At 62.4% G+C, this 21,254-nt stretch overlaps 1 protein-coding gene across 1 annotated transcript in view; it reads right to left on the reverse strand.

The window, feature by feature from the left end:
- The window catches only part of L1CAM (L1 cell adhesion molecule), a 23,646-nt gene extending 2,883 nt beyond the window's left edge, over positions 1-20,763 (reverse strand). The window contains exons 1-25 of the mRNA XM_032846383.1: positions 20,661-20,763; positions 11,075-11,265; positions 8,402-8,416; positions 7,825-7,930; positions 7,392-7,594; positions 6,326-6,448; positions 6,049-6,219; positions 5,686-5,797; positions 5,373-5,557; positions 5,092-5,223; positions 4,820-4,963; positions 4,107-4,218; positions 3,832-3,998; positions 3,586-3,742; positions 3,280-3,404; positions 3,061-3,171; positions 2,623-2,820; positions 2,365-2,435; positions 1,968-2,190; positions 1,383-1,498; positions 958-1,159; positions 753-875; positions 484-657; positions 263-382; positions 21-173 (exon numbers count right to left, since the gene is read on the reverse strand). Of these exons, the coding sequence (XP_032702274.1) occupies positions 21-173; positions 263-382; positions 484-657; positions 753-875; positions 958-1,159; positions 1,383-1,498; positions 1,968-2,190; positions 2,365-2,435; positions 2,623-2,820; positions 3,061-3,171; positions 3,280-3,404; positions 3,586-3,742; positions 3,832-3,998; positions 4,107-4,218; positions 4,820-4,963; positions 5,092-5,223; positions 5,373-5,557; positions 5,686-5,797; positions 6,049-6,219; positions 6,326-6,448; positions 7,392-7,594; positions 7,825-7,930; positions 8,402-8,416; positions 11,075-11,150 (3,319 nt within the window). The 5' untranslated portion in view covers positions 11,151-11,265; positions 20,661-20,763. The remainder of the gene's footprint in view (positions 1-20; positions 174-262; positions 383-483; positions 658-752; positions 876-957; positions 1,160-1,382; positions 1,499-1,967; positions 2,191-2,364; positions 2,436-2,622; positions 2,821-3,060; positions 3,172-3,279; positions 3,405-3,585; positions 3,743-3,831; positions 3,999-4,106; positions 4,219-4,819; positions 4,964-5,091; positions 5,224-5,372; positions 5,558-5,685; positions 5,798-6,048; positions 6,220-6,325; positions 6,449-7,391; positions 7,595-7,824; positions 7,931-8,401; positions 8,417-11,074; positions 11,266-20,660) is intronic.
- Positions 20,764-21,254: the final 491 nt, after the last annotated feature.

The raw sequence follows: 21,254 nt of genomic DNA on the forward strand, positions 1-21,254 counted from the left end.
GGGGCCGACAGAAGACTCACCAGTGCCGTTGGTCTTCACGGCCATCTTAAGGAGCACCCTCTCCTTGAGCAGGTGGATCTCGTAGTCGGTGTCGGGCTGCAGGTCCCACTGTGTGTAGGAGCTCTGGTTGTAGCTGACGTACTGCGGGGGCAGATGGGGGCTCATCTTCTCGTCTGCAGGGGTGAGGGCGGCAGGAATGAGCAGGAACGCCAGGCAGCAGCCCGGGTTGTGCCAGCCCCGGGGGGCCCCTCTTTGTGCTCACCCCCCAGGGCTTTGAACCAGATCTGGAACCCAAAGTTGCACTGGCCCTCCTTGGGGACCCAGGAGACCACGCTGTAATTCTCGCCGGCCATGGCCGAGATGTTGCCAAAATCCGGGGTCCCTGGGGAGCAAGAGGAGGTTGTGGGTCCTCGAGGCAGCCCGAGGCTGGCCCTCCTGGGGCCTGGCTGTGGGTCGGGGGCCTCCTCAGCCCCTGCCGCTCACCGGATAAGGCCATGGTGCCTCCCTCCCGCACGATGGCCTCCCCGGGGCCCTCCTTGGTGGTGGCCTGCAGCCGGAAGCGGTACCGCAGGTGCGGACTGAGGTTAGTCAGGTTGTGTGTCCGCAGCTCGGGGTCCGGAAGGTCAAAGGACAGCTGCTCCTTGTCCCCGTCGTCCACTGTGGGGAGAGACGGGGAGTTGGCCCCAGCTGCCAGCTCTGCCTCGCCCCGCCCCCCCAAGCTCCCCCCCACTCCTCGGCCGCGCCCCACGCACGAGGGCGGTAGGAGAGCACGTAGCCGGTGAGCACGCCGTTGTGGCTGAGCGGCGGCTGCCAGTGCAGCAGCAGGCTGGTGTCTGACTGGCACTCCAGATGCAGGGCCTCGGGGTGGCCTGGCACTGTGGGGCACAGAGAAGAGCGGCAGGTCCTCACCTGGGGCTGCCAGGTGGGGGATGGGGTGGGGGCGGGGCCCAGGCTCACCTCCCTCGGGAGTCTTGAAGGCCATCTCGCTGGCGGGCCCCAGTCCCCGGCCATTGAAGGCCTGCACCTCTAGACGGTAGGAGCTGTAGGGCCGCAGGCCTCCCAGGACGGTGCTGGTGGTGTTGGCGGGCACCACCACGTGGTCTCTGTGGACATGCCTCTTGCTGTGCTTCCTCTGACTGCCCTCCCACCAGTACGTCACCTTCAGAGAGGGGCAGGAGACCCCGTAGTGTAGAAGGCAGCAGGCAGCGCACCTCCTCAAGCCTGCGTCCCACTGCCCTCAATGGGGACCCTTTCCTCCCACCCCAAGGACTCCTGGGAGAGCAGTCCAGGTGGCAGAGGCCCACCCCAGTGCTGCTACTCCTGGTGGCCTCACGCATCACCCTGGGGATCCCGCCACCTCCACACCTTGAACCCTTCCTTACATTGTATCCTCGGAGGTGGCCCTTGACCTGGGCGGGGTCCACCGGCCACCACCTGACCAGCACGGCGCTAGAGTTGAGGATCTTGACGCCTTCCAGCTCAGGGCTTGCCTGGGGGTCTGCAAGCAGCCGGCGACAGGGATGAGGGCCTGTGGCATCCGGAGGCCAGCCCAGAACCCTCCCACAGAAGGAAGATGGATCTGGCTGCTCTATGGGGTGCGCCTGGTGTCGGGCTCTCCTGGCAGACCGTCTATTAGTTGCAAGGGAGAAAGGATCTTGACCAGGTGACCCAAATCAGTGTCTAGTAATATTCCAGATGCAAGGAAAGGAAAGGCGCAGGACAACTAGACCTGACGGGGGGTCTGGATTGGATCCTGGACTGGGCGGAAGACAGCGCGGACGGGTACACCCGGGATATCAGCCGCCGACTAGAAAAACAGTGTCTCAATGATCAACGATAAACTTCTGTACTTCGTGGGGGCACTCTGGTTAGGGAAGAAAGTGTCCTTGCTCCTAGGAAATGCTCTATTGAGAGCCCCAGCATGGAGGGAGGGCTGGGGACCTGGCCAGCGTTTGCCTAATACTCACAGTCTTCCCCCGAGTAGCCAATGGTAATCTGCGGCTCAGGGCCCTTGCCCTGGCTGTTGACGGCCTGAACTTTGATCTCATAAGGCACAAAGGTGGACGTGTTGGACACAACCAGCAAGGGGTCGCTCACGATCTGTTCCTGCCAGGCACCCCGTGTCCCTTGAGGGCGCCACTGGACACGGTACTGAACCTGGGGGGCATTCCAGTCCATCCATCTAAGGGGCTGGAGAGGGGTGAGCAGAAGCGGAGCTGGTCAGCCAACAGCACCTCCCTCCTCAGCTGACCCGCTCCGGAGCCCAGCCTCATGATCCTTTGCACAGTCGGGGGAGCAGCTGACATCCGCATCCCGCATCCCGGACTGATGTCCTGGGGCATGCTCAGCCCAGGGGCCCCTCACCTTCCAAGTGATGACCATGTTGCTGGTCTCGTTCCCTTCCCCCTTCACATCCACAGGGTTCTTCTCTGGGGCTAGAAAATAACATGATAACACATCAGAGCTGTGGGCTCCCACCGAGGCTGTGAAGGCCAAGGCCAAGGAAGGAGGGGGCCCTTTCTGGCGCTTGGAAACCAGGAGCCAGAAGCTCTGAGTGAGCCCTGGCTCCAGCAGAGGGGCTCGGGTAGGCCATCTCTTCCCCTTGGACCCCAGGTGGCTCACCTGCCTCAGGTGTGACCACGGTCTCAGAGGCCGGGCTGGGCTCTCCAGGCCCGTACTTGTTGATGGCAGTAACTCGGAAAGAGTAGCGCACGTAGGGCGAGAGCTTGAGGGTGGTGGAGGTCTGGTTCCCGGGCACCTTGCCCAGACTGTACCATTCCTGAGGCGCCATCTCCTTGTCTTCAAATTCAATGTCATACTCTGCCAGGAAGTGAACCAGTGAATGGGAGAGGGGCAGACAGGGGTACAAGCCCGACTCTCCCTGAACGGGAAAGGGAGTGCCCAAGGCAACAGGCAACCTCAGAGGCCGGGGAGGAACCGCAAGCCCCACGGAGGGGGGCCTGTCATGGAGCCATGGTCCCAGGAGGAGGAGTCCCACCAGGAGGGAAGGTGACCAGGGGCGGCCGGGTTGGGGCTGGGGGGCACGCTCAGGCCTCTTACTCTCAATGGGGGCGTTATGGTCTTCAGCCGGTCTCCAAGACAGGCGCACCTGGCTCTGCTCCAGCAGGTGGCGGTCGGACAGCTCCAGCTGGGGCACCGGCCCGGGGCTCCCTGCGGGTCACAGAGAGTGGATTCTCTGGCCCGAATGCCAGCCGGCCACCCCACCCCAGCTGGAGGGGGGGCGCCCAGGCCGACAGCCCAAACCACCCTGGTACTTACCCACCACCAGGAGCTGGGCCCGGCTCTCCACCACGTCCAGCTCGGTGCCAGCCACACAGCTGTAGTTGCCCTGGTCACTGTAGTCCAGGCTGTGGATGACCAGGCGCCCCTCCTCTATGAAGTACCTGCCGGGGGCAGGGGGCGCATGCTTGTCCCTTTGTTCTGTCCCTTCCCCTCCCTCGTTTGCCAGAACCTCCCTGCTCAAGGCAGGAGCGCTCCCCCGCGGATGAGGCCAGGAGGTCTGGACGTCCTGCTTTCCCCACTCTGCCCCCTTCCACCAGGCCGAGGTTGGGGCCGGGTCCGCACTTGTCACTGTCCCCAGACTCCTGAAGGTTTCGACCGTCCCCTCGCCAAGTGATGCTGTGCTGCAAGGAGGGGTCAAAGGAGGCCTGGCACGTGAAAGTCACTTTTGAGCCTTTCTTCTCGATTGCACTCTGCGGCCCCTGTGTGATCTGAGTGGCATCTGAGAGCAAGGAAGGAAAGGGAGGTCACACCGGTGTTCTCCAGAGACCCTAACCCTCCCTCCTGGAGGTGTTGCTGATCACATCAGACCTTTGACCTGCAGGTTAGCCACAATGGTCACATTGTTCTGGTCATTGGTGGCCTGGCAGAAGTAGTGGCCAGTGTCATTGGCCTGGAGGTCCCGGATGCCCAGGGTCCCATTGGTGTAGGGGAAGAAACGTTCATCCCGCAGCACGGTCTTCCCTTCCTTGTCCAGCCTGGAGTGAGCAGGGCAGGCCTGGCTCAGAGCCCAGCCGGCTGGGGGCCCTGCCCTCCCTGGGCCAGAAGGTGGCTTGGAGGCACCCCACTGGGGAGGGGTCACTCACCACTGGACACTGGGCACAGGGGCTCCAAAGGCCTTGCACAGAAGATAGGCGGTGCTGCCCTCGACTGCCATGTAGGTCTCGTTGTCTGGGGTCAGGATCTTGGCAGGAAGCTCTGGGGGAGAAGTAGTTACAGGGGACAGGCAGGGCTCAGGGTAGGGCGAGGGTGCATAAGTCATCAGCGTAGGCGAGGGCTCAGCAGGCCAGCCTCTCCCGGATGGGCTCAGGGGCCATTCTCAGGTTCCCAAGAGCCTGCCCGTCTTGCTTCCCTGTACCCAGGCTGAGCCTCTGCCTTCCAGTAGGCCTCAGCTATGCCTCCCATCCCAAGCACCCAAGTTTGACCAATTACCTGAGGCCCCGCCAACAGCCCACCTCTTCCTGAAAGCCTTCCTGGCCCATCCCTGCCTTTCCAGAGGCTCCGAGAGAGGAAGCACCAGGCTGGCCTCAGAGACACAGGGCCTCCGCTCAGTGACACGTGGTGGGCTGGTGCACTGTTTGAAGCCACCCTGTCAGCTGTAAATGGTGGCCAGCCCCTGCCCTTCCCCCACACCGCCGCCCCCAACCCCGCCCCACGCTGCTGACGAAGGTGGGAGCAAGATGGGGTGAAGGACCCCGGGGAGGAGAGAGGCAGCCACGGCAGACAAAGCAGCTGTTGGCCGAGTCAGTCCGGTGGCCTCGCCGGGTGGGCTGAGGGGTCAGACAGACAGGTTACTCACGAACGACATAGATGTAGGCATTGGCCAGCAGGAGCCCGTGCCGGTTGCGGGCCTCGCACTGCGTCACCATCGTGTCGCTGGGCTGCACGTGGCTCAGGATCAAGGCCCCACGCTGGATCCGGTACTTCTGGTCCTTAGCCAGCTCTGCGTGAGCAGCAGTTGCGTCCGGGGGTCAGGGGCAGAGCCGTGAGGCACGCCGAGGCCCCCCTCACCCTCCCCTCCCACCCCAGGGCTCCCCCAGGCTCCCCGCCCCTCCCCAAGGCCCCACTCACCCTCCACAGGAATGCCGTTGATTCTCCAGGTGACCTCCGGCTGGGGCCTCCCCTGCACCTGGCAGTCTAGGCGGGCAGTCTCTCCGGGCCCGTACAGATGACTCTGCGGCTTGTGCAGCCAGTAGGGGGCAGCTACGGGCGTGGGGGGAGCGGCCCTGAGCACGCAGCGCCGCTCCGCCCCGCCCCTGGCCACCCCCTACCCCCCCACCACCTTGGGCACTGCAGGCTCCTGTCCCTGGAGGTCACCCCAGGAGCCGGTGCGGCCCAGGGAGGCAACTTACCCTCCACGGTGACGTAGTAGGTGTGCCGGTCGCTGCCCAGCGAGTTCTCTGCCAGGCACCGGTACTCGCCGTCGTCCTCCTCCGCCACGTTTAGCAGCTGCAGCGTCTTGTTGTGGTTCTGGTAGGCAACTCGGTCAGCCGGCATGGGGCCACTGGGGCGCAGCCACTTGATGGTGGGCGTAGGGCTGCCCGGGGCCAAGCGGGGCGGGGGTTGGGGGCAGAGCACATCGGAGAGAGCACAAGGCTGCTCAGCCTGGGCCAGAGACAGAGACCCCCCCATCTGCCCGCCCCCACCCAGGGCCCCCAGACTCACAAGCCCTCGGCGATGCACTCCAGGACCAGCGGCTGCCCCTGCAGGGCCACCAGGTGGCTGCTGGAGTTGGTGGGGAAGAGCAGGCGAGGCTTCCTGTCGATCATGCTGTTGGCTGGGAGGAGAAAGGAAGCACCCATGAAGTTACCAGGGTAGATGACTCCCCTGCGAGGTCCTGGGTGGGGCCTGTTTCCTCCTCTGTTCTAAAGGAAGGACCCCGTCTCTGTTCTGGCCTCCCAGGACGGGGTCTGGCCAGGGTGCAAGTGGGGGTCGAGCAGTCCTGGCGGAAGACTGAAGCCGTCTGATCTTTGGGCTGGGTCGTGCCTGGGTGGGGGGTGGGCAGGCGTCCGAGTCTTTGGGACTCACTGGCCTTGACCCGGAGGTCAATGGGTTCCTTCTGGATGATGGTCCGGGTGCCAGGGAAGTGGGCGTGGCAGATGTAGTCCGAGTGGTTGTCCGAGGTGAGGACGTTGGCAAAGTAGAGATTGCCGTTCTGACCCATCGTCACCCGCTCATCCTGCTTGATGTGCAAGATCTCTGCAGGGGCGGGCGGGGGGCAAGGAAGCAAAGGTCAGACCCCTACCCAGGGAGAGGTACCCGCTGCCACCTTCTCCCCAGCCAGCAGCCCCTCGTGGGCACCCACTGCTGTTCATCCAGTAGATTCGGAGTGGCTCAGCGCTGGGCGGAGGGTGGCAAGGCAAGACCACCGACTCCCCCTCCTCCACCTCTACAGGCTTCACCGTCTCTTTTGGCCACTTGGGGGCACCTAGAGGGGACAGACAGGCTGGCGCTATGGGCCCCAACTCCTGGTCAAGGCAGGGCAGGGCAGGGGAAAGGAGGACAGACGCCCCGTGGGAGGGCCTTTCTGGGCTCAAGGCTGAGACCTTCCGCGTGCAAAGGAGAGGCTGGGCAGAAGAGCAGAGGACTGTGAAGGGTTAACCCTTCACAATTCTCAGCTCCCACCCAGAGGCCTAAGATGGGGGGGCCTGTGGTGCAGTGATGGGGGAGGGGAGCTGTGGAAGGATGTGGGAGTCACAGACCCTTCCATCATCCTGACACAGAAACCATGGCAACAGTCACCAAGGTAACCAGAGGGGTGGAGAGGCAGAAAGCTCAGGGAGGATGGGATGTAGAGGGAAAACCCCAGGGAGAGGAAGGCACAGATAAAGACAGAGCTGGAGAGCGAGCGCCAGAGGAGGGAGACAGAGTGCCAGGTCGGAGGTGGAGAGGGAGGCAGCAGGGAGGAGGGAAAGCAGAGGAAAGGGGCCACAGAATGCTGGGGAGGTGGCAAGACATGACCCAAGAGCTGCGGAGAAGGAGAAGGGACTGCAGAGATGCAGAGGGGACAGAAGGCCAAGCCCAGGGAGGAACAAGGCAGCTCAACAAGCCTGAGCCTGTGGGCGGGAGTCGTGAGGAGGGCCCCGGAGGCCAAGGCGGGACAAAGCCCAGAGGCAGAAGGGAGGGAAGGGGAGCTAGAGGTGACCAGAAAGATAGCGCAGAGAGGGACAAAGCACGGAAGGAGGGGGACAGTGCTGGAGAGCAGAGGAAGGTGGCTGCGGCTGGCAGGGCCCCCAGACTCTTCCACACACTAAACTGCCAGTGGGAGGGGCATGGCTCCCAGCCCGGACTCCCATGCCAGCTCCCTGAGACCTGTTTGGGGACCCTCTTGTGTGCCCCAGGCCCTCCCAGGCCCCTGCAGTGTCTCGCACCCTCAGCCATGAGCTGGATCTCATGGGACATGGCTGTGCCCAGCTTATTGCTGGCAAAGCAGCGGTAGGTGCCCTGGAACCTCTGGGCAAAGTTGCTGTTGTTGCCCGTGATGGTGAAGGAGCCAGAGTGTGGTGCCTGGTGCACGGTCACGCCCACTTCCTCATTGGGTTTGAAGTGGACGCCATCCCGAGTCCAGCGGAACCTGTGGGCAGAAAAGGGCTCAGAGGCCTGAGGCCCAGGAACCCAGGAAAGGGGCTGGAACAGGCCAGAGGCCAGGCTGTGAGCAGCCAGGGACCCTGGGGATGGGCCAGGCAGGGCAAGGACCAAGGGTGACGAGAGAGATCTGGGGTGTCTGGGCGCAGAATTTGGGTGGCCCTGGGAGGCACGAGGACCACAAGCTGGCTGAGGGCTTAGAAGGTGAAGGTCACTCACTGCACTTCAGGTTTGCCACTGGCCTCACACTTGAGGCTGATGTCATCTGTAGGGAAGACAACCAGGCGCCGTGGAGACTGTTCCGTGATGACAGGTGGTTCCATCACTGGGGACAGGAGAGAAAGAGATGTGGCAAGGGTAGTGCCTGGCTTCACAGCCTCAACGCCTGTCCCGCTGGGAGGGCGGCAGGGTTCGAAACCCTTAGAGTCCCAAGGCCACGGGAGAGGGGTGGGGAAGAACGAGCTGGAGAGCCATGGGCTTGCGGGCCATGAAAAGAGGGAGAGAAGGGGACCACGGTGCAAACGTAGAAAGAGACAGAACGGAGAGAATAGCAGCACAAAGAACGAAGACAGGGAGACACGAAGCCAGAGACAGAAACCAGAAAGTCCCACAGAGAGAGGGGAGCAGAGAGGACAGAGCACCGGAGGGTGAGCAAGAAAGCCCAGGCCTGGGGCAGAGACAGAACAAAGACGAGCCAGAGAAGTCGGCGCTGTAGGCAGGATGTGCGGGCGGGGGACCTGCAGGCACCACTCTTTGCCCGCCTCCTGGGAAACACTCCCACCCTCCCCCAACTTACCCCGGTATCCTTCATCTAAGGAATCCAGGCAGCGAGGGAGAGAGCGGAGAGAAATGCTGACACTGAGCCCCAGCAGGGCGCCCGGTGGCAGGGGCAGAAGTAAGCCCACCCCGCCCCCGTCAACCCACCCCCTCGCCCTGAGGAAGGGGAGGGAGTGAACCAGGGCCACGGGTGGGGTAACATAAGGGTTACGTGCCAGGCTGGAATTGTAGCAGGTCAAGACCCCCAGGACAGGGCAGGGTCCCCATCACTGGTCCCAGGGGCGGGGTCATGGCCACAGGGTCCAGGCCGCGGCTCTCAGGAGAAATCTGTGCCTTTTACAAGTAGTGCCCTTTGGACAGACCCTTGCATCCTTCTCCTGGCAGGGCCTCCAGGACTGATCCCCGTTCCACCCAGGGTGCCTCAGAAGCTGGGGAGGCAGGAAGCCCAGCGTCCCGGGTGCCCTCCGCAGCTCCAGCCCACTTCCCTCCTAATCCAATTAGCACGGCTCAGGCGTTTTCAATTACCCAGGCCCAGCCTCCGGAGCCCAGCCGCCCCTCCCCCCCCGCCGTGAAACCTTCCCAAAGGCCAGGCTGCCGCCGAGTTTCCGTCGCCTGCGGGGCTGATGCCAGCCCTCTCTCTCCCCTGCCTTCCTCCCCACCAGCCCCCAAGTTCCCTCTGGTGGGGGAGCCGGAGCTACGGCCTCCCAGCTGCAGGACTCCGTGCCACATCGGCCTAGGTGGCTGTGAGGAGGGGAGAGGAGGCAGGGAGGCTTCTGGAAGCTTTGTCTCCACAGAAGACCTCCGTTAAGGGTCCCCAGAGAGAGAGGAGGAGGCTTCCTGGGGACACTGCCCAGGGAGCCCTGAGCTGGGGAGGGGCCAGCGCAGGCAGCCCAAGAGCAAGAGATGGTGACTGGGATGGAGAACAAGATGGGGAAAATGGACTGGATGGAGGAAGCGGGAGAAGAGACAAAGGGGCCTGGAGCTGCAAGGGGGGGCAGGCTGTAGCTGAAGGCCCCAAAGGGGAGGCGCCCCGCCACCCACCATATTGTACTGGGGTCAATAACCAGCGCTGGCCAGTGCTCAGGGCAGCGCACATGTGTCTCCTCACTCCTTCCTTTCTCCACATTCTCCCTGCCCCTCTGCACACAGACACGCCTGGCCAGATGGCCCAGGCAGTGTGGTGGCAGGCGGGCCAGGCTGGTGCCCAGGGTAAGGCCTGAAAAGCAACCAAAAGGAGATGGAGGGGAAGGAGGACAGGTACATGTAGGTAAGTGTGCAAAAGTGTGAATCCAGGCAGACCTGTGAATGCTCCTGGGTGTTCTAACCCGGCAGTGTGTTTGTACATGGGTGTATCCTGCCAGAGCACATCTGAAGGCTGTGGCTGTGCGTGCTTGCGTTCCATATCATACACCTGCCTCCGTCTGTGTGGGTGACTCTCTTTGTGTCTAAACCCCTCGTTTGTGTGTGTGTGTGTGTGTGTGTGTGTCTGTGTGTGTATGCGTGCGTGCCTCCCATGTGTCCTTCCAGGGTCTCTGCCCCTTCTGTATATCTGGGCCCGGTTGGATACAGGTGGTTTGTCTGTGTCTACCCACGTGTGCATCTAAGGGGACATCCCCATCCTTTGTCCCCTCTCCACCTCCTCCAAACCCTCGGCTGCCTTCCGCCAATGCCGGCTACCTTCCAAGCCCACCTCCCTCAGGCCCTGTCCCATTCCTGGCAGAGACAGTCTTCCCCACTGCCAGCCCCCAGCTCATCTTTCAGTGACACTGGCCTCCTCCAGCTCCAGGCTCGGAGACAAAGGTAGCAAGGTGAGGGCGAAAGGACTGGAACTACTGAGGCTCAAGATAAACAGCACAGTAACGCACGCCCACACGCGGACCCAGCTCACACACACACGCGACCCCCCACGATCAGAGGCTAACAAACACCTGCAGACCTTCACAAACCTGACCAGTAACAGTTACAGCGACGCACCAACCTACACATATAGGAAATCAAAATCACACTCAAGAATATCCACATGTTGTCAGTCACAACCACACATTTCCATACACGCAAATATAGTCTGTGCAACTCACAAACACACGCAGATACTCATGGTTTGTCACAAACCTCCAGCCACACTTCCCAACACCCACACACCTATCCAGGACACTCAGCAAATGGAAGGTTCCCTCAGTCCCACCCCTCCGCCCCACCCATTCATAAGGATCCAGAAAGCTGCTGGGCCTTTGTATGCTGTCTTGTCCTGTCTCAGTTCACAGACTGGGCCACTAAAGGCCCGAGATGGGATTATTCGAGTTAGAAGGAAGGCAAAACCAGAATCCAGGCTTTTGCACAAGCTAGCCGGTAACCCGGGCCGGGCCCCCTTCTCTTGCCCGCCACAACCCGGGCGGCGGGTGGGGGAGGGCAGGCCAAGGGCGAGCACAGAGGGGGTTGGGGCAGCGCCAAGCCCGCTGTCCGTGGTCCTGAAACCGCTCGTCCAGCCCGCGCCTGTCCCCTATCCATGGTGCTGACACACCCAGCGCCTTCCACCCAGTCCTCTCCAGAGGTCCTGGGGGCCTCCTGCCCATCTGTGCCCAGGAAAGTAGGAGTGAGGGTCCAGAGCCAGCAGAAGGTGAGGAAGCAGAAGATAAAGAGGAGCCCAGCGCGGCGGCGAATGGAGGCGTCAAGGCTCCCTCCGGCTACTCACATTCGTCGGGAATCTGGATGAGCAGGCAGGGGCTGCACAGAAGCAGAGGCCACAAGTACCGCAGCGACACGGCCATCTTCCCGGCGGCGCCGGCAGCTCGGCACGGCACAGCCAGCCGGGCTTGGCTCAGGCTCCGGCCGGAGGGAAGGGGGCTGCTGGGCGGCTTGGGGCGGGATCCGGGCGTGGGGGCACTGGGAGAGGGAAGGAGGGAAAGGAAGGGTGGGGGAGGAGAAAGGAGAGAACGGACGACTTTAGTGACTAACATCTGGGCGAGCCCCGGCTCCTGGCCCCGCCCCCCGCCCCGCCCCCGGCTGGCCGGCTCCCCCATCCCTCCCTCCCCCACACCTTAGAGGGAGAAACCTAGAAGAGTCTTAGCACTGGCTAGGCCTCCAGGTTGCCTTTCATTCCCTTTCTCCTCTGTCTGTGCCTTCCGCACCAGCTGCCTCTCCAGCGTCAACTTGTTGCCACAATCAGCTCCCCTGGGCATGCCACAGGCCACTCAATGCATGAGTGTGGATGAGGATGGGCACGTAGCCAAATATGCACATTAGTATTTATGTGGCTGCGTGTGTGCAGGCAGGAGCACGTTGGTATACGTCCTCTCTGGGAGGGGAGTGCACTCACGAATGGGTATGTGTCAATGCATGGGTATAGATAGCCGTGTGCACACAGGAACACGTGTGTCTTCTCGTGTGTACCTGTGGGGGATGAATCCTCACATGTGCTCTCTCTGTGTTGCACACAAGCAGGGGTGCGCATGTATGCAGAGAACTCTTGTCAGTCTCACTGCCATGGGTTTCAGAGCCAACTGATCTCTGAGTGCTGTTCAGGTCTAAAAAGTTGGTGAGGGGGGCAGCGGAATCTTGGGAAGTGGGGACAGGGAAGGGAAGAAAGGGGCCCAGGAAGATGACATTTCACAGAACAGTTTGAGGAAATGGAAGAAGGGGGAAGGAAGCCTGACCTCAAGAAGTGGCAGGAGAAAGGAAAGTAGAAAAGCACCTCTCCTCTGTTCCTCTGTCCCCTGCGGGGCAATAGAAGTGAGTGTGGCCTCTCCCCTTCCAGATGCTGCAAGCCAGGGCAGGGATCAGGGGGAGCTCTGGGACAGTGTTTCTGTCACCTCTCAAGTGTCTGGCAAGCCCAGGTCTTTTTCTGAGTCTTCCGGGCTCAACTGCTAGATATGTCCACTCAAGCACCAAGTGACAGCAGCCACACCCACATCCCACCTGCATGCAAGAAGCCCTGAAGATGGGAGGTCCAGGCAATGGGGGTTTCTCTGCCAATGACTAGAAGAGGAAACACACTCCCAAGAAGACAGCAAACTTTGACTCCCAACAGGAAGGGGTGTGAGAAAGAGGCAAGGGGAGAAAGTGCAGGAGGGGTAAAAGTAGGCTGCTGTTGACCAAGAGCTTGAGTCTGGAGCTGGGGTCTTGGTGCCCTCCCCAAGACCATACTGGACATCATCATTGTGCCCAGCAAAGACCTCAACGAAGGGAGACAAAGCCTCATCCAGAAGCTGAAGGGGTGGGTAGGGAGGCCTAGAATGCCCTGATGAGGCATCTAGACTCTGTCAGGAAGCAACTAGCAGCCATACATTGGGTTTTGGTAAGGTGACCCCCAAGAAGAGTGGTGAATGCAACAGACCGCCTGGGGACTAGGAAGGGCAAATGGATGGTGGTGGAGAGTGGTCAGCTGACTGGGGACGGGGGAGATGGAGGAGCACCAGGACAGGTCAACATGGATGGGCTGAAGGCCAAGAGAATGCCTTGGAGGGCTGAAAGTGGTGACCGCATGGCCAGTTCCCAACTTGCAAGAACTAAGCTGGGGCCCAGAAGGGAAGAGCAACAGCAGACCTTCCCCCACAAAGCCAGTACTAGCAGGGTGGCCCCCAGGCAGGCTTGGCCTCCACTTCAAGGCCTGTAGGAAACAGTAGGAGACTCAGATCAGAGGGCAGGCGATCAAACAACCACCTTGGGAGCTCTGAACGCTCTAGTCTTCAGAGGCGGGGGGAGGGAAACCAGCGAGGGCAAGCTCAAAGAAGGGCCTTCTTGCACGGAGGAGACCTGAGTGCTCCCTTTGCTGGAATGATGACCACTATCATGGCAGCTCCTGTGTGTCCTCAAAATCCAGGCTCCCAGAACGGGGTCGGCAGATACACCCCAGGTGCACAGGTACGGCCAATACAAGCCCCTGCTCCCCACTCTCTGCCCCGTCCCAGTGCCCCACGGTCTCCTGGTATTTGCCACCCAGCTTGCCACCTTCCTGGGCACTCAGACAGGCAGGAGCCAGAAGGTTGAGGCCCCCTGACAGCAGGGAGGAGGCTCTGCCTCCTCCACTCCCACTGCTGCCAGGTCTCTGATCTCTCATCATTCCTCAGGCAATTACAGAGCAGGCGGCTCAGGTTGTCAGCTCAGCAGGCCCCCCAACACCCATCAGCACCTCCAGGGGCAGGGAGGCAAAGAGAGTGTTCCACAAGCTGGTGTACAGATGGAGCCAAGGCCATGTCTGCGAGGGGTGCGACGGGCTGGGGAAGACTGAAGGGTGACAGACAGGGTGAGAAAGAGGCAGGAGGGAGCAGGAGAGGCTGAGAAGTGGGGCTGGGGGAGGGAGGACAGGGAATGGGAGACAAAGGATGCTGGACCACCACTGCAGTAACCAAGATGGAGAAATCCAGAAACGAGACTGGCACTGGGGAAAGGGAGAAAAGGAGTACAAAGGGTGAGAGATGGCTGCAGAAAGCTCTGATGGAAAGTGGTCCAAAGAGCAAGAAGAGTGCGTAGTGTGTGTGTGCACTTGGCCTAGTGGTGCCTCCTTGGGCGTTCCTGTCCCTTGGGGGGTGTGCCAGGCAAGGACTGAGATGGAGGAGGGAGATGGGCCTGAGGAGGGGGGCTTCCTGGGCTGGGAGGCCAGGCTGGACTGACAGGCAGGGCAGAGAAGCTGTTGAGCCAGGACCACAGGGACAAAGCCCACGGTAACAGGCAGAGCAGCAGGTCCCCGGCCACTTGTGGCACTGGGGCTAGGAGACAGTTGTAAGACAGGATGAATGAGCCCCTGCCGGCTGCTCCCCCAGGAGGTGGGGACCCCCCAAAACGGGGAGGGAGAAGCACTCAGAGGATCCCAGTGGGGTCCTTCCAAGATTTCTGCTAGTGGAGAGTGAGCAGCCACCTGGCTAAGGGAAGGGGCCCGCGTGTCCACAGCCACACCAGTGGGTGTCTGTGTGCATGCCTGCACTTCGTGCTGGGGAAATGCACAAAGGCAGGCTGCTCCTGAGTGGGTCTGGCTGGGAACCCATCCCCCGCCCCCGCCCCCCCCCCCCAGGCAAGAAGAAAGGGCGTGGCAGGCACAGAGGAAGCTGGTCTGGTCCACTGGAGCCGGCAGACAGACAGGCTCAGGACTCCAGAGGAGCTCTGCCCCTCGCCGCTCCCTAGCTAGATTGTGCTCCCTTAGTCCCTGGGTCCCCTGAGGAGTCCTCTCCTCCGGCCTTCCGTCCTCTGACTGGCAGGAGGACTTGGAAGGTCACGGAATGATGCTGAGACCTGGGGTTTCTGCTCTCCTCCCTACACACACACACACACACACACACACACACACACACACACACGCGTCATGAACCTTCGAGGGTGCCCAGGTCCTGTGTAGAGTCCTCCCTGCTCCTCCCATCTGATAAAAATGCACCTGCTCAAGGGACAAGCAGCAAGAGGGCCTTCCAGCTCAAGGTCTGCTAAGAATGGCAGCGTCCCATGATCTCGCAGGCCGGAGCAGGGGCAGGGCTGGGGGCTCAATGTCTCAGGTGTGTGAGATGGTCTGAACGTGGGTAGTGGGTCCGAGTACTCCTAGGGCTGGGGCCCACGCCTGGGCTCTCTCCCCAGCAGGGCTGGTGGGGTCTTCAAGCCTGTCCGCATGTACATGAGGGCGTGGGTGTCACCTGGTCCCCGTGCACTGTGTTCCTTTAAGGCTCCTCCTCACCCTCCCCCCCCGCAGGCTGTGGCTGGCGGGTTTCCATGGAGATGGAGCCCAACTCCCTCCACCGGCAGCGGAGAGGAAAGCCTGCTGCAGCCAAATGGGTTATTTTGATAATACATAAAGGAGGCTGCTGGGTGGGAGCCCCCACAGGTATCTGGGGGCTGGGAGCCTGAAAGGATTGCCACCTTGTCCTCTGTGGCCCCCCCCACCTCGCCCCTCCCTGAGGCGCTCCCCAGAGTGAGCCCTCAGCCGGAGGCTGCAGTCGCCAAGGCAACAGACCTCACCTGTAAAGGACCATTCTCCTTAAAGGGTGAGAAAGGGGTGGGACAGACGTTAACCCTTCGTGGGAGAGCAGGGAGAAAAGACAGTCTCCACTGGGGATGGGAGAGGAGGAGCTCACCATTTGAGGCCCAACAGTTTTCCCCACCCCCTCACATGTGTGTCTCACTCAAATGCCCCATTTTATTAAATAAATTCATGGATACTACTCACCGCACCCCAGGGACTTCTAAGCAGTTTTACATGCATTACTCAATTAATCCTTAAAATCCCCCCCACCGGAGGAGGTGCTATCACGATCCCAACTTCACAGATGAGGAAACTGAGGCTCGCAGAGCCAGCATGGACCAACGCTCACCAGGACAGAGATTCCCAAAGCCACTAAACACTACTGGGGGGAGAGCCGGGCGGGGGCGGGGGCGGTCAGCTCGCCTCTCAGGCACCCGGCGTCCCAGCATGTGTACCTGCTTGCGTTCCCAGAGGGCCAGGGCCCTGGACAGGGATGGCCTCCAAGCCGTCCTGCCCCGTAGGGAAGGGCTTATTTGCTAGGCAGATGGCAGGCAAATGTGGGGGGCAGGGAGGGGAATCTTTGGAGGAGGATGTGACCCATATCACGCCTCAGCACAGAGCAGAAACCATTCCCTTCCTGGGCCTTCGGCTTTGCATGACCCCTGCCATCCAAGGATGCCGTCCGAGAGAAGGCAAATTCCTTTCCCTACCGGGCTTGGGTACAGCTGTGTGGGAGTGGAAACTGAGGCCCATTGGAGCAGGGGCCAAGACTCTAGCTTCCCAGACCCCTAGAGTGCCAGTGCCATAGCCAAATTTCCCATGCACAGTTGGGGAAACTGATGCCCACGGCCGAAAATCTGCCCCCCTTTCCCCCCTCTAAGGCTTCCATCAGTTCTGGAAAGCAGAGGACAAGACCACAAACACCCCTAAGAAATAAACCTGGCACTAGAAGGGGCTTGGGAGCCAGGCTGGAGGGCACAATGTACATCCCATTGCAATGGGCTGTCAGGGCCCGCCTCTAGAACCCCAGGGAAGAGAAGGCAGCCGAGCGAGCAGGCAGTGCAGGGACGGTGCCTGGCAAAGAGGAGAGGCAAGAAGCCTCAGCTTGCTGCCAGATCTGCCAGTCCTGGGCCACCTGACCCAAGGAGGGGCATGGGGGATGGGCAGGGGTTGCCTAAAAAGGGCTCAGAGATGGCCAGGCCCCTCCAGCCCCCTCAGGGCTCCCCACCCCCAAAGGGCTACAGAGCAGAGGGGCACAGGAAGCCTGGGGTGGACAATGGGGCCTCTGTTGTCCCCAGGGCCTCAGCATTCCTAAGGCATGAACACAGGAGGCCAGGGGAGGGGTCAGAGGGCACCCCACACACACAACGGGAAGCCCCATGCTGCAAGGCACCCCAGCCCCCGCGACCACCACCATCAGCCCCGCCCCTTCCCAGCACAGGCCCATGGGGCATTCGAGGGGACCCATTCGGGCACAGAAAGATAGGCCCACGCTCTCTCACGAACACAGACAAATGCAACCAGATGTATGATCCCCACTCGTGCAAAGAGGAATGCCGTGCAAACGTCAGGAGGCCTGGCTTCTCTCTCCAAATGCTCTAGACCTGAAGGCTGAGGGAGGGGCTCCTGGGAACTCATCTCCTGCCTTTGAGCTCCTCAGGCCGACATCGAGATGGACAGGCTCAGAAGGCCCCCCTTGGCTGCATGCACAAAGCCCAGGACGCTGTCACCTCCTCCTCCGCCCAACCCAAGGCTGACAAAGCCATCCCTGATGGGTTCAGGGCCAGAGGACAGTGGCTGGGTGCTCCCTCCACAGCTTCAGGACCTGAGGAGAACATGGAGGGCCCAGGCAAGCTCCTTGGGCCCTGGGTGGGGGGCACTGGACAAAGAAAAGCTTCCGAAAAGGCCAGCAGTCCAGACCCTTCCCCTGCAGAGGGACTGTGGCCTCCTCTCTGACCGTGGGCTTTAGGATGCCACCAAGACCCTGTTGATATCGGAGAAGGCAGACTGGCCTTGCTAACTGCCTGTCCCCCAGTTCTCTGGCTGGTGGCCAGCAGGCGCCTCCTGGACACCGTCCAGGTCGGATGAAGCTACTACAGGCAGTCTGGGCCCGACCCCAAGGCAAGGAGCCCACTGGAGGAGCGCTGAGGCTCAGAGCTAGGGCCAAGCTCAGAGACATCAGGAATGGGGCAGGGGAGGAGCAGGGAGAGCAGCTAGACAAAAGGGGAAGCAAAGAGAGCAAGCCCAGGGCACCAAGGGGGAAGGGTGGGACAGGCAGAGGCAGGGGGAGGGGAGGAGCACAGCAGTGCACTCCCCACAGCAAAACTCAACTGAGTTGGGGGGAGAAAGGCGACGCTTTCTAGAAGGGGGGCATGGGGAACTGGGTGGCTGGCAAGGGGAGAGCAAGGGGGCGGGCCAGGGGAAGCAGAAGAACGGGGGGAGTCAGGATGGGCCGGGTCAGAGCAGGCAGGAGGGCGAAAGACTGGAAGGCAGGGCCTGCTGAAGGCCTGTCCCAGCAGGTCCGCACCCAGGGACCCAAACACAGCCGTCCAGACCCAGAATGATCTTGTGGGAGGAGCAGGCAGGGCAAAGACAGGGCCTGATCAGACCCCCTGCGTCCCCCATTGTGTGAATCACAGGCTGGGGCGGGGCCCCTAGAACTGCACTCTGTGCGCAGTCTCCCCACCTCCCACCTGCCTAGGGGAGCCTGGCAGAGCAGGGCAGTTGGCTGAGATGTCCATCTTGGTCGACCTCTGCACCGGACCCCCATCTCTACTCCATTCTCCCCTAGCACACGCCCTCCCCAAGCCCAGGACAACCCTATAGACCCATCCCCCTCACCCCAGAACTGTTCAGTCTTTTACCCAAGAGGTGGGTCCAGGAAAATCTCCCTTCGCCTTTGCCCCGGTTCTCGGGGAGCTGGTCTGGCGCTGCGATTCCTGACTGGGCCCCTCTGCAAGGCCACATGGCCCTCGCCGCCCACAACGGCGCCCCGAGCCCTTCTTTTCAGTGGCACCCATTTACACGGGCACTGGAGACGGTCTTGAAAGGGACCTTGGAGGTAAACGAGTCTGCACCCTCATGTCATAGCCAAGAGGGCAAAGGCTTGGAGCAGGGAAGGAACTCGGACGCCCAAGTCACTGGGCTGGGGAAGGGCCGATGTGGCACGTGGGGCCGCCTCCTCCATCCTCCCCCGCAGGCTTTGCCCAAGTGTGTGCCATGGAAGGCACCGGCCCCAGCAGTAGAAAGAGGCTAATTGGAGAACAGCCCACTGGAGAAGACCTCGGATGGGGCCCTTTCTCGTTCCTTGCTTCCCTTTTCCCTTCAGAGTCACAAAGGAGAAAAGAAAACCAATTCATTCCCTCCGAGGACAAAGGCAGCGTTGGTTTGGTTCCTTATTGGCTCTTCCATCAGCAGCAGGGAGCCTGGCCCAAGTGGGCACTTGGCAGTGGGCAGCCACCCAGCAAATGACGGCCCACACCATGGGCCGCTGGGCTCCTGGGCAGGGAGGAGCTCATCACGGTGCAGAAAGGGGCCCCTGCCGCCTCGGGGCACTGTGCACCCAGTGGGTGCTCTGCAGGGGGGCTGGGGCCCGGGCACTGGGGGAGGAGCCTCTGGGGAGACTGAGGCTGGGGTGTGCTGAGCGGTGATCAGATCACCGGCAACCCTTAATTTCTTTTGTTCTTTTCTGGATATTTCAAGTGTACCATGGTAAGCCTCGTTACTTCTGGGACTGCACACACACAGACACAAAATAAGTGTGAAGGAAAAGACAATGATCAGAATGCAGCACAGAGAAACGACTAGAAGCCAGAGGACATTCCCGGTCTCAGCCCTGACACCAGCTTGCCTTGTGGCCACAGAGAGCCAGGAGCCCCTGCAGCCCCAGGAGCCTGGGGGCACACGAGTGGGTGCTGCCTGGGTGCGGTGCCAGGCGGGAGGCTGGGTCGGACTGAGTCCCACCACCTGCGGCAAGGAGCTGCTCAGGAGTAAGAGGGAGTAGAGGCCCCAGACAGGGCCCTGCCCCAGCTCCCCCATAAGAGACAAGAAAGATGAGGCTTAGCGGCCCTTGGTGGGAAGAAAGGCTGACTGGCTTATTCACTGCCAGGGCCCACGTGAGTCAGCAGAGATGACACGGGTCTGCCCAGAAGCCCCTACCCTCTGGGTGGAGTTAACTGGAAGCAGGGCACCTCCTTAGAGGGGGGCATCAGGCCTCCAGCGCCTTGGGGCTGGCAGATGGCCCCGGGACTGACTCCCTAAGACAGGCAATGATGCGCGGGGCTCCAGACCCCCACAGGGGGCAGCACGTTGTACTTGCTCTTTCGGCGGGGGGGGGGGGGGGGGGGCAACCAAGAGATTCCAAAGTCTGCCCTAGGGAAGGGGGAAGAGGAATTGCAGGCCCCTCCCGTCACAGAGACCCCGCATCGGGCAAAAGACCTGCGGTGGGCAGGGCCAGCGCCCTGAGCATCTCGCTTTCCAGAATCCCTGGCCCTGAGCCGCTGCGACCCTCCCTCCCTCACCTCTACCCCACAGACCCACATTCTATGTCCTGTGCACTGCCGCACACCGTAGGCGCCCGGGCTGACTGCACACAGTGCACCTTTCTCGGCCGCAAGAGCCTTCAGAAACTGAGGCTCCAGACACACCCCGCGCCTCTGCAGGAGCCCCTGGTCCTGGTGCAGGCTTGCAGGGGAGCCCCGGGGAGTCCAGACTGGGGTTCGGAAAAAAGAGGGAGGAGAACAAAGCCCCCCTTCGCTCCCCCCCAGCCTTGGGGCGGAGGGCCTGGCAGCGCCCGGCCCTGCCCTGCCCCCACCCCTCCCCCCACGGCAGGGGCAGCCTAGGCCAACCCCTACCACGCAGCGGCGGGCTTTTCAGCCAAACGGAGCCCTCGAGTGGGGAAGAGGGGCAGCCACGCCCAGGGCCACACCCCACGGCGGCCGAGGCGGGGGTCACTCGGTCCCCAACGCTCCCCCTTTCTCTCACACGCGCACACCCGTAAGGATGTGCCAACTTCAGCCCCTACCTGCCCGCACAGGCCCTGCCTGACTCCCCGCGTAGTGTCCCTCTCCCGACCAGCATCTTGGGCGTCGCCCAGGTACCCCTCACCTGTCGGGCTCCGGCTCTCGGTCTCCTTCCCCGCCCCCCGCCCGGCTCCCGTCCGCCGGGCCCGGAGCCCGGGGCCTGGCCTGGGTGGGGCTCCAGCCACCCCGCCCGCAACTGCGGGCTTGGCCGTGCGGCGCCCCTAGCTCTCGTTCCCCCACCCCGGGCAAGGCTGAGCCAGGGGGCCGGGGGCGTCGCAGCCGCAGCCGGGGCGCGAGGGCAGGCCTGCCCGGCTTACCTGCGCTGCGGCTGCCGCTCGGGCTGCCCGCCCAGCCTCCGCGCACGCCGGCCTCGGACCCGCTGCCCGAGCGCGTCTGCGATGCCGAGGCTGCGGCGGCAGCGGCGGCGGGGCGGGGCGGGCGTGCGCGCAGGGGAGGGGGAGGGGAGCGCAGGGGAGGCGGGGGAGGAGGGAGTGAGATCACCTCCCCCGCCCGCCCCGCCCCGCCGCGCCCTCTCCCCTCTTCTCCGCGGACCCCGGCTCCGGAGCTCGGCGCCGGCCAGGAGCCCCTTGTGGCCCCCCGCGGGAGCTTAGTACGACCCCCGCCGCCAGATCTCGCCAGACCTGCGCCTGCAGCCCCGTAGTCCCTGGCCCCTGAGCGCCCCGCACCGCGGCGCCCTCGCTGCAGCGTTGGCTCCGGGAGGGAATCGCAGGGCGAGGGTGCCCCCGGGGCGCGGGGCTGGGATGTGGAGAGAGGAGTGGGGTGGGGAAACATCCCCCAGCCCTCACCCGGTCCTCGAGGGCGCTGGCGAGGGAAGAGCGGTCGGCCGCGACCTGGTGTTTGGACGCTCCCCAGCCAGGGGCAGAATTCCCCAGTCCCTGGGGTCTTCCCTG

Source organism: Lontra canadensis, unplaced genomic scaffold (assembly GCF_010015895.1).
Source record: "Lontra canadensis isolate GAN:19392208 unplaced genomic scaffold, GSC_riverotter_1.0 scaffold174, whole genome shotgun sequence".
Classification (NCBI taxonomy): domain Eukaryota; kingdom Metazoa; phylum Chordata; class Mammalia; order Carnivora; family Mustelidae; genus Lontra; species Lontra canadensis.